This window comes from Chlorocebus sabaeus, chromosome 14, assembly GCF_047675955.1.
Source record: "Chlorocebus sabaeus isolate Y175 chromosome 14, mChlSab1.0.hap1, whole genome shotgun sequence".
In the NCBI taxonomy this organism is placed as follows: domain Eukaryota; kingdom Metazoa; phylum Chordata; class Mammalia; order Primates; family Cercopithecidae; genus Chlorocebus; species Chlorocebus sabaeus.
The window spans coordinates 69,324,007-69,336,447 of NC_132917.1; the positions used below are offsets into that span (position 1 = coordinate 69,324,007).

Consider the following 12,441-nt stretch of genomic DNA (forward strand, 5'->3'; position numbering starts at 1 on the left):
TGTAGAATGTCCAAAATATTAGTTTGTATGGACTTCAATGTGTCTGTTTTGTGGAGTGGAGTGGGCAAAGGGATCATTGCTTAGCCTCTGCACATATCATGTTTGAGCCTACTACGAGACAGCCATGAGCACAAAAGACTAAGCTACTTAAATCAGCCCAAAAACAACTCCCAAAGGGGTGAGCATGGCCGAATTAGTGAAAGAAATGGACAAACTACAAAGTAACAAGTTTTGTTTGTTAAGCAAGTTTGCTACGTTCATTAAAAATCAAAGTCTCACTATTTTAGAGGCACATCTAAAATAACTTCATGTACACAGCAGGCATTCAATAAATATTAAAGAACTTTTTAAGATACAGATGTTATTTTACTGTTCTATTAAAATTCACATATTCCCATCCAGGATACTTTGTTGGTGCAGTTTGCTGTTAGCACTTCCTCGCCATGGTGGTATAAAAAAGAGGAGTATAAATAACTCCTGTGCTACCTCTAGAATCTGCCATTTGGAAGGTGTGGCAGCCATGCGAATGTGCCTTGTAGACCTTCATCTACAGGGAGCATACAACCCCGATGCTCAGATGCTGCATTCCTAAAATGCAGCACTAAGTCCACCACTGCTGTGGTGTTTGCCCTGGCGCCATGCTTCCCATAGGTTGCTGCCAGCCCTAACCTCCAACCCACAGGAATTCCTAGGAGATGAGGGACTATCTGTTGGCTGACTGGCACAAGGACCCCAACACCTTTGGTGAATCTTACGTAAGTTGTGTGACAGTCTAGGTCACTTCACCCATGCTTCTCCTCCCTCTCTCTGGGTCAGACTTGCACTGCCTTCTGATGGCACTCCCAGGCTTTCCTGACTCCCTCCCTGTTTTCTCTCACGTGGGTATTTCCCCAAATAACATCTTTGTTTAATCCTCTTTTGGCATCTGCTTTTTGGAAGAACCTAGGTTCAATAGACTGATTAGCTAAGACCCGGAGAGTCTTCTGCTGTTCATGGACCTGGTGCTTTGACCTGCACTTTCCTAATGTGGTTGCAGCCATAGAAAGTAAGAAGGAAAGGGAGGCTGAGTATTACAGTGGTGAATGTGGCTAACCAAAAGTCAGGACACATGTTTAGTATACTTTTTAAAAATTTTAAAAAGAGATGGGGTCTCGCTGTATTGCCCAGGCTGATCCCAAACTCCTGACCTCAAGTAATTCTCCTGGCTCAGCCTCCAGGGCAGTTGGGACCATAGGCACGTGCTACCACGCCTGGCTAATGTTTAGGATACTCTTGTACTACCAACAATTTTTTTTTTTTTTTTTTTTTTTTTTTTTTTGAGATGGAGTCTTGCTCTGTCACCCAGGCTAGAGTGCAGTGGCGTGATCTCAGCTCACCACAATCTCCACCTCCCGGGTTCAAATGATTCTCCTGCCTCAGCCTCCCAAGTAGCTGGGACTACAGGTGTGTGCCACCATAACCGGCTAATTTTTGTATTTTCAGTAGAGACGGGGTTTTGTCATGTTGGCCAGGCTGGTCTTGAACTCCTGACCTCAGGTGATTCACCCTCCTTGGCCTCCCAAAGTGCTGGGATTACAGATGTGAGCCACCACGCCTGGCCATACTAGCAACATTTAAAGTCTGCTGTTGCCTCATCTCTGAATGCCCCTGAGCCTATTCTCATGCAAAGAAAATAGCTTTAGAGTTCTTGATTCTCTTTCAAATGTAGATCACAATATTTTATGATATTCCTTTTTGCATTCCCAAAGAACAGTTTCTGCCTAGGCAAGACAGAGCTTGCTTTCCTGATCTGTGCAGCCCCTGGTCACGGCAGCATACGTAAGAATCAAGAAACACAGGTATCCTCCTCTGCTGCTGTGGCAATCCAAGGACATGTGCTCACGAAGGCATTTCTTACCTGGCCTTTGGCTGGGTCTTTTTTGCAGCTGCCTCACTGGCTTTCACTGGTTCAGGAAGCTTTGCAGGAATGGGAGAGTTCTACAGAATTGCAAACAAAACAAAACAAAACAAAACAAGGACATCGTAGATTTCTTTGTTAAAGAATAAGCAGCCTAATTGGGACTGAGAGCTGATGGAAACATATTTTGGGATCTTCTGGAGCAGCTTCCAGGCCCTGCGGTCTGTCTGGTAGAGGGAAGGAAAGTTAACCAAATGCATGTCAGACTCAGCCATAGTCAGGGAAGAAGAGGAGAGAGTAGCTTGTGTGCAGCACACATTCCCTGATTATTCTCTACCTTCTGTACCACGGTGAGTCACTGGGGCTTGATCTCAGTACATTTCTCCTATGCCACAGCTTAGAAGTGATGCTATGAAAGGAATGGGAAGGAAAAGTCTGCAGCTGGTATTATTCTGGATCCCAGACAGATCTTCGTTTGAGCTTATCAATGTGTCAAACCAGGGTGCACTGAGTCTGCTAGTCAGAATGCTCAGAGAAAACCACAGCCACCCCTGTGTATGGCTGCTGAGCCAGTACCCTTTCCAACATGTGAGGCACTACTCAGTCTACAAGCCAAGGAGAGTTCCTCTGGCTTGAAATCTGCACTATCCATCTAATAATGCCTCATGAGGGAGCACCAGCTAGCTGTCCCTAACCCTAAAACAGGTGCTTACCACTACTGAGTACCAAACGACATGAGACTTGTGAGGTGTACTTTTGAAAAACTAGCTACCAATTTGAATGCTTCCACTTAGATCTCACATTATTTAACTTTATGAATGGGAAAGTGGGACTACAAAAGAAGACAGTCATGTTTGGTTACTGCACAGTATCCCTCGTTTTAATCTGGGAAACCCAACACACAATACTAGTTATAAAACTGGCCTTTTAGGAGGGTCCTCTCACTTCCTTCACGTTTCCAGGTGGGGGGAGATTTTTCTGCTGGAAAACTTCTAGCACTTCCTCTTCTTCAAGCATTCCTCTCCCAAAGGAGAAGAGTTGACTTCTGTGACTGATAAGACTGTGGAAAAACTGAGCTGGTCCAGTTTGCTGTTGCCCTCCTTCCTTTAGAGAAGAGCCGGTCCCCCAGGAATCAGGTGTTTACATCTCAGTCATGTGGGTCTAATGCTAGGGAGCCTGACTAGTTAAGCTGCATCTTCTGACTCAAGCTTATTAGTAATAAAGTCAATATTCTGAGCTCCACCTGGATGACCCCACATCTGATTTCAAATGTGAGAGTGAAAGAGGAGTAGCACCCTTAAGCCCCAGCAGTGAAATCAAAAGTTCATTATTCGAGGAACTAGCAAGAAAATTTCAGGTTAGAATCTATTTATTATAGCATCCATTCACAAAATATTTAAGAAAAATAGATCACAATATGACATGAAAAATATGCAAGGATTTTTAGTAGAGATGGGGTTTTGCCATGTTGGTCAGGCTGGTCTTGAACTCCTGACCTCAGGTGATCCACCCTCCTCAGCCTCCCAAAGTGTTGGGATTACAGACATGAGCCACCACGCTCAGCTGTATTATCAACATTTAAAGCCTGTAAAAAAGACATATGCAAGCATTTTACTCTGAAAACTGTGAGTGCAGAGTTTAGGATTACTAAATGTAGAAAACATTCTTATGGCTTGATGTGCTGGAAGGACAGAGAAAGAGGAGTGTGAGTTATAAATGGCCAACAGCAGAAGCAAAATCAAGAAAGCTCTGCTGCAAGGAAGGAGAACAGGGACAGGGGGCGTAGGTTCTAACAGGCATGGGGGCATGTCCAAGGCCTTGCCTCAGGAAAGCAGCCCGCTTAATCACCTCCAGGTGACTACAACAGGCATGTGGCTCTTAGAGAACTAGAAGAGTTGACAGACATGAAGTTGGTCAATCTTCATTCAAAGTGTCCAACTCAATCCCTAGGGCGTTTTTTTTTTGTTCAGTACAATTGCTTCAGTTTTATAATTAAATTCCATGGGAAAATTGGATTCCCTTTATGGCAATTGCTTCACAATTAGCTTTGCTTGAACGCCCCCTAGTAGATAAAGCAAGGGACATCTATATTCATTTAAACAGCTGATTAACACCCCAGGAACTCAAAATGGCAATCTGAACATGTTTACTCCCTTTAAGTAGCACCATTCACGTACCTGTACATTTGGAATTGGGCACTCTTTCTTGAGTAGCTTAAATGAGAAGTAGGACACCTGGTAAATATCCGGCCTTTTGTCAGGGTCTGGTTCCAACATATACCCTAAGGCAAACACACGTGAATTTATCTAATAATATTCCAACAGTTATTACACTAGTTAGGAAGCATCATTCCTCTCTCTATTCCCAATGTTTTGTTTTTAAACTTTTATTTTTCATAGAACTCAGACAGTATAATTAGCCCCTTTCTCCCCCTTAGAAAGAGAACCTCTAATGTTCCTGAAATGTTTAATATCTATAAGAAAATAAAAATAAAATATGTGGATTGTAGCAAAGATACTTAAAGTTCATATTCTATGCTTTGCACCAGAGGGACTCAGGCTCTCAATATGAAAGTTACTACCTTCATACTTTGATACCTAGGAGGTTACACGGCCTTACCACTCAAGCTCTCAATATGAAAGTTACCACCTGCATACTCCAATACCTAGGAGGTTACACGGTCTTACCACGGGCTTCCTTGGTTCATCTTATCTTACTAAATGAATGATTATTCTTAATAATTATAACCAAAACCCAAATTTCATGAATTTACTTATTCTTTTGTTGGAAATATTAGCTGGTTTCCAGATTTAAAAAATTACAAAGTAACATATGCATATTTACTTTTCCTGTGACCTATAGATCAATTGTCTATTTCCAGGTCCTTAATACCTAGGAGGTTACACGGTCTTACCACGGGCTTCCTTGGTTCATCTTATCTTACTAAATGAATGATTATTCTTAATAATTATAACCAAAACCCAAATTTCATGAATTTACTTATTCTTTTGTTGGAAATATTAGCTGGTTTCCAGATTTAAAAAAATTACAAAGTAACATATGCATATTTACTTTTCCTGTGACCTATAGATCAATTGTCTATTTCCTGGTCCTTTAAGCTTCTGCCTCCCTGAGGCTGGAAAAATCCTTAGGAGGAAAAAAAATCTTTAAGAAGACCACAAACATACACATATATATGCAAACAACAACACAAGGCAGCTGACTGCTTAAATAATAAAGTGAATGCTCTGGACACTAAGTTCCAAAAAGATCAGGGAGGCTGCAGCCTTGTGACCGCCTTGCAGAAGAGGCAGAGCTTGAGCTGGCCCTTGAAGGCAGGACAGAAGTCAGTCAGGGGGAAGCAGTGAAAAAGACATTCCAGTTGAGAGAACAGTCTGAGCAAAGAAGGACGTGGAGAAAGACAAGAGAGTGTCTTGCTGCAAGTAAACAGAGGAGCCAGAAGGACAGGCTAGAGAGAAGGCTGAGTGGGTGGCATGCAATCAGAATCAGAATCTTAAATGCCATGCTAAGAAGCTGAGCCCTACTGTGGGACCATTGGCAAGCCACTAGTTTCCTAATCAGGGACATGAGAGGTGGTGTTTTATAAGAGGAAACTTTTGGTGAGGGTGTGCTGGATGGGTTGAAGAGAGAGGAGAAAAGCTGGTGACCAGTCCGACAGTAGAGGCATGAGCTGACAGAGTCTGTATATACTATGGTGACAGTGATGTACGTATAAAGAAAATAGTAGAAACTCCAAAAAAGGAATATGACTGAGAAAATGATTGAACCTTTCCTCTCTCTTGCTAGCTGGATCCAAAGAAATCTTAAATTTCACTTTTATAGGCTTCAATGGTGATACCACTGAGAGAAACTGAAAAGAGGGCAGGGGAACTAGGTATTGAGGGTAAAAAGAAGGAAGGAGGGCTAATGATGATAAACTTAATTTTAGATCTGTGCGTTTAGGGTGACAGTGGAGTTGCCAAATGTTCTGCAAGCAGTTTGGGAAAGATGTCCATGGTATAGATATTCATAAAGAGTTGTTTTTCCCAGTATGAATTTACTGCATAAATGTTTTAAAAATTATCAAAAAATAATACTAGTCTAATATCAAAGTTGGCCATTTTCCCATATTTCCTACCAATCTCACTTACATACCTGGAATTCTAACATGAATATAATGCTTTATCTCTTAAAACAATTCAACAATTATTAAACATCATAATCTAGTCCTTTAAATATTCCTCCTTTTTTTGTTAATAAATGGAAGAGGCTGATTGACAAAACTGGCACAATGGAATGGGCAGCACCTTAAAAGCTGTATCTATGTTAAGTGGATAAGTTATCTACATTTTCTCAGTTTCAGTTTTCTCATTTGCATAATGGGAATAATTATACTTAATATATAAAGGATTTTAAGAATTAAATGAGGCATAAGTAGGCCCTCAACAAATGTCAGATGCTCCACTCACATTTGCTGCTTCTATTTTTTCCAGTATATCCCCATGCAGGACCCAAACTGGGTTACTCAAGCTTATAATCAATCCATAACAGTTAAAACTTAGATGTTAAGAGTCTTGACCAATGTGGAAAGATGATAAAAATCTCTGCTTCTTTAGCATTTTAGTATAGGGGCTTTGTGCAAAGATTATTGTTTTTTTTTTTTTTTTTAAAGATTACTTATTCTACCATCTGGTTAATGAATGTTAGTACATATGCTTGCTATGATGATACCAAATAGTGGGGAATCTTAAGACTATTTTTAAGAAAGCATTCAGTTTAGATGCATGTTATCAAAATCCCGTGATTAACCTAAACGAGAGGAAAAACCTGGTTCCATGGAGTTATATAGTCTTAATTATGTATTCACCCCAGTGAATGCACTGCAATCATTTTCATTTGAGTTGCTTCCAGTTTTGCAAAGATGAATTTCTTATCACTTGATATGAGTCAGCTGGACTCCTTTGGTACCGGAGCTTTCATAGAGACTGCAACAGAATATAGAAGCACTATTCTGCTCCAGGCAGTTAGGATTTCTGCTTGGGTGGCTGGGCTCAGGTGTGAAACAGAACTTCAGATTTCTAGCAAAAAGACCCACCACTCTAACTAGACACTGTTACATTGTCTTTGAGTTCCCAATCATTATCAACTAATTTCTTTACCTTTGCATCTAACTCATTACTCCTGGAACCTAATCCCTTTATCCCCCAATTCATTCTTTGTGATCAGAAATAAAAATATGAAACTAGAAGCTTAAAATACTTACTAATTAGGCAGTGCATGTCTTGAGAATATCGAGAATTATCAGGAATTGTGAAGTTTCCATCACAAATTGCCACCTGACTCTCCCCAAATGGCAAAGTGAAGTAGCATAATTTATACAACAAACATCCAAGAGCCTAAAAAAATAAAGATAGCAGATTGCTACTAGTGGTTTATTTATCATGACTCTAAATGGATCTAATGAGAAACTGGCACCATTCACATTTACTAGCAGATATAAAAACTACAGACTATTAATATATTAGAAACGTGAGTTTTAGAACCCAACACCACTGTTAGCAGCTGAGTTACAATATTTCTACCATTATTACCAAATTGTGCTCCAGTAAAGAATAAGTATTGACCTGTTTTGCTCTTAAGAACCAGTAACATATGCATGAAAAAAAAATCTAAATAATTTCCACAGAGCTTGGAAGTAATTTTCTTTATCATGCTTCAAGAAGCAGTGGCTGGTATTCTCACATCAAGAACCTTGAGGGGCAAGTAGACAATGATATGGTATGGTAGCCACCATGCTATAGCGCTGTGTGCATTAACCTTGGGAATTTACAGTCAAGACTGCTGCTATCTGAGGTATGGATAGGTTACTTGACACCTACCCAAATGTCTGCCTTCGTAGTGATGATTTTGCCACTGTACAGGTTGACCATTTCTGGTGCTCGATAAGACAGCGTTGTATATCTACAATCAAGAGATTCATTTTTTGTTAAATATGTCAATACTATAATTAAAAACCAGGAGCAGCAGAAACACTTTTGTTTTTCTTTTTACATTAATAGAATCCCTGGGAGCAATCTGCAGAAGAGAGTATGAAATATTAGTACAGATAAAATGAAAGGCTGTCCTTGGTACAATCATATCATCGCACCATGGCCCTCTGGCAGCAGTCCTCCTAGTCTACGAACATGTGGGGACTCAGACACTAATGTATTAAATAATTTCTTTTTTTTTTTTTTTTGAGACGGAGTCTTGCTCTGTTGCCCAGGCTGGAGTGCAGTGGCCGGATCTCAGCTCACTGCAAGCTCCGCCTCCCGGGTTCACGCCATTCTCCTGCCTCAGCCTCCCAAGCAGCTGGGACTACAGGCGCCCGCCACCTCGCCCGGCTAGTTTTTTGTATTTTTTAGTAGAGACGGGGTTTCACCATGTTAGCCAGGATGGTCTCAATCTCCTGACCTCGTGATCTGCCCGTCTCGGCCTCCCAAAGTGCTGGGATTACAGGCTTGAGCTACCGCGCCCGGCTGCATTAAATAATTTCTAAAAGCAACTTTTCTTGGGTCCTCAAATGACAAAATCTTCTCTTACCAATTCTTATTCTGATACTATATTTTGCCAATTTGTTGTTTTAAAAATGGCCTTTACATGTGGCTCAACACAGAGATGTAATACTGACTGTGGTACTCTGGAGAAAAGCAGAAAGTGGACCCTGGCTGGGGTGAGGAGTGGATGGAATCAAGAGCCCTTCATCTTTGCTCCTGGAATCAGGTTGAAATAACAGTTTTATCTTTCGCTCCAGAAAAAAAGTAGTATAAGCACATCCTCAAAGTGAGTGTCTTGGTGTTACCAAGCATGTGATTTATGCTGCTTTAGTCTCTAGATCCCAGATGGGACAGGTCTAGGCATCCCTCAGGGCCTTGGGTCAATCAGGGTCTTCTTGCCCCAGGCATGGTTGTCTGGGGTGATGCATGAAAAGGACAGAGAAGATCAGGATGTAGGTGTGCAGGCTAGACTGTTGACTTAGTAGTAGTAATAGTGAGTGCTGTTACCTGTAAAAAATCCAACAATGTGGACATGAGGAGAAAATGGGTCAGGCTCTTATTGGAGTCACAAATCTAAATAAGCTTTTTCTCGTGAAAGTCTGTGATTCAGTATCTGCAGAGACTTTAATAACCTACTCACCATTATTTCCACTTAGATTGCCTTATGAGCAGGAAGGAAGGAGCAATTTAGAGTTCAGTAAAAAGCACATCTGTTTGACTGATAATGTCATGGCTGCTGTGATCATACTTAAAAACATCCTAGTACTTTATATTATAGTGTGTGCACCTCTCAGCTTTTTATAGGCTCTGTGACATCATAAATCAAAACATCTATGTGCAATGACCACAGGACCATTGATAAAGAGCTCTAAGAGTCCTTCCTTTTACTCTGATGTATGCTTATAAACCCCTCCTCATTCTTCACTTAAAGTCAAACAACCCAACTGTGACCATGATGCTCTGAGACGAAGGACAACTATCACCATTCTCTCCCCACCCTGATCTTCTCACCCATAAGCTGAAAGTAAAGTTGCTCATCTGATTGTGGACAAAACTCCATGAAAGGAGAAAAAGCTTACTTCTTAATCTCATCTTCTACTGCATTGACTCCCTCAGTTTGTGGATTCTGGAATTTGTTGGTGGCACTTCCAAAGTCACACAGGACATAGTGGCCTCGGTCATGCAAGAGGATATTTTCAACCTGAAAAACATTCCCCAACCACCCATTCCAAGATATCATTTAGTAATGCACGTGAAAATTTGGTTTCACAGTCACATAAATAAAACGTTTTATTTCTGGCAGTCTCATTAATGTGCACAGGAAAGTTATTCCTCTCCAAGTATCTCAACAGGGGTCATCCCAAGTGGAACACAGGAGATGCAGAGTAACAGGGAAAAGTGGGTGGAGAGGGCAAAAAGAGGAAACTCCACAGTGTGAGATGCAAGAGTGCCATTTTTGTAAATTTCAGCCACATTTCTCACCTCTGCAGAAACTGTCTTCATACTTTCAAGCCTCTGACCTGTGCCTTTGCTCTTGCTCTTCTTTTAGGCCAGGATGCCCTCCACAATCCCTACCTCCTTAGCCAACTATCAAAATCTCGTTTTAAACCCCAGTTCTAATGGCATGTCCTTTTTGAAACTTTCAGGCTCCCACTCAGATAACATGTCACTCTTTCCCTATTGTCCTTCAGTATTTCATTCTCTCATGATATGAATTACTTCACTTGGACCTTATAAGTACTTATATAAATGTCTTTACTACACTAGGTTAGGATATTCAGAATTAATACTGTTTATGTTTCAGTTACTTCTCAATGTGATAAAATATCTGGGGATAAATGGGCAGTTTTCCTGTTAATGTATTGCCCTAATTTTTTAAATAAATGAATTCTTTGGGCAGTGAGTTAGGAGTTCTAGGCAGCAGGGAGCTTATAACGCCCCAAATCTAGAGAAATCCCTGGTATCAAAGGATTCTACTAATGAAATGACAACTCCAAAACAGTGGACACTATGTACTCAGGGTGTACTGATTTTTGGTCTAGATGAACTGAGCTGACTAGTATGCTGGAGGACAGGCCTGGCTATGTGTGGGCAGTAAAATGGCAGCCAAAAAGTCTTGTTAGGCTGTTAAGACTGTAGTCTCCATTGTCTTTTGTCTTCAGCCTTCCAAAGACTGACTGCCTTTGGAAAACAAAGGCAAGAGTAGACTATAAGATAGTCTACTCTTAAAGATAAGCTCCTCAAAGATAAGCATCATCTTGTAATCATATTCTTGGTCTTCTCTACCTAATGCCTAACACAATGCTTGGTATAAAAAATGTATGTTGAATGGAATAAACCAAAAAACACTGTGTATGTGTGTGCATGTGTGAGCAAACCTGGTCTGTCAGGAGCAAGATATAAGCCACCAAATATCCAGGCCATACTACTGTACTACTACTGATTCTTTTAAAAACAACCAGTCAATTATAATAAGCTCTAATTTCTATACTTGTTTCTATACCTTCTTTTAATTCTTCTAAGAATTACATTAAGTATATTTTATAGTCTGTATCTGCCAATTCCAATATTCGAAGTGTCTGCTGCCAACTGATTTGCAGTTTATTGTTTCTTATTCCTACTAAACCTTGCTTATGGTGGTGTTGGGAGGAGTTTTGTTGTTTCGTTAACTTATGTTCCTTGGAACTTAATCTGTACAAAGCTTGTGAGATCTGGGTTTAAAGTCTATTGTTCTTCCAGAGAGGAAATACTGATGTAGTTGGGGGCAGTACTGCCCTGGAATTACTTTAATCTATAATTTTGACCTTGGAATTTCCAGCCACATAGGTAGTTTGAACTACGGCCATCAACCTTCACAGGTATGTTCCATGATTAACAATTCTTAAGCATAGGGTTATGAATTAAGAATGATTAGAAGAGATTCGTTCCTTTGAGATAAGGCTGAGGCAAGCAAGTATTTCCATCATCTATGTCTTTTTTATAAAGCTCAGCAGTTTAATCTACTTATACAAAGTGACACAGTCAAGCTTCCTGAGCATATACACACTTTAGGAATTCAAAATAATTCCAACAAAACAACACTAATGTTTTCAATCTAATTTAGAGGTTATAAAAATAACAGCCATCATTTTCTGAGCTTTATTACTGCCAGTACTACTGTACTCAGCATTTTACATAGATTATCCCACTACATCCTCATAATCCCAATATGATTATTATCCTTCTCTCACAGATGGAGAGAAAGAGGCTCAGAGTGATTAAGTCACTTGCTAAATGTCACACAGCTAATAGTTGGTACAGCTGGGAAGTGAACCTAAACAACCTCACTCTAGAAAGGACAGGCAATTATATTCCCGCTACAGGAAGCAGGTTAGAAGCAGAGCAATTAATAAAGGCCCCCATCCTTACTTCCAACTATAGTAGGGGTGATGATACTTGTTTAATGCATTGGGTGCAAGCTTAAGGACAGGACTTTCTTAGTGCTTTATGTTCAGAAATGCCCCTACAATAGAAATCTAGTTAATAAGGAACCACGTGTCTAAACACTAGCCAGGCTGATTTGTTCCATGTCTCCTAAGCATTCCATACATAACCTAATTTTTCCTTTTATTCAATTGCTCCTTTTATTCAACTGCTCACTCTCTACTCAAGTTGTAACTCCCGAGAAAAACCTTTCACGACCAGTCCACAAAATCTACAGAATTGAAGGCCTTCAGGCCAAATCAAAGCATGCCCACTTGTTACTTACCTAAAGTTTATGGCTGCTTTTAAACTCTGACAGCAGAGTTGAGCAGTTAGGACAGACGTAAAATATTTATTATCTGGCCCTTTGTAAATAAATTTTGTAAACCTTTGGTAGGTAATAATCACTGATAATCATTTACAATTCGGCAATGTTTCTTTCACTGTGGGTTGGTATTTAGCTTCTTATGTATTTACGCTTGCCTTCCCAAGTAAGACTACAAAGCTTTAGAAAAAAGGGCACCGTATTATGCCTGTGTATCTCCC

The 12,441-nt window shown here is 40.3% G+C and overlaps 1 protein-coding gene across 14 annotated transcripts in view; it reads right to left on the minus strand.

Moving 5' to 3' along the window:
• Positions 1-12,441, minus strand: part of AAK1 (AP2 associated kinase 1) — a 184,650-nt gene that overhangs the window by 65,142 nt on the left and 107,067 nt on the right. For all 14 annotated transcript variants that reach the window (XM_007970351.3, XM_007970350.3, XM_007970356.3 and 11 more), the window contains exons 6-10: positions 9,513-9,634; positions 7,777-7,858; positions 7,161-7,293; positions 4,075-4,178; positions 1,898-1,977 (exon numbers count right to left, since the gene is read on the minus strand). In XM_007970351.3, the coding sequence (XP_007968542.3) occupies positions 1,898-1,977; positions 4,075-4,178; positions 7,161-7,293; positions 7,777-7,858; positions 9,513-9,634 (521 nt within the window). The remainder of the gene's footprint in view (positions 1-1,897; positions 1,978-4,074; positions 4,179-7,160; positions 7,294-7,776; positions 7,859-9,512; positions 9,635-12,441) is intronic.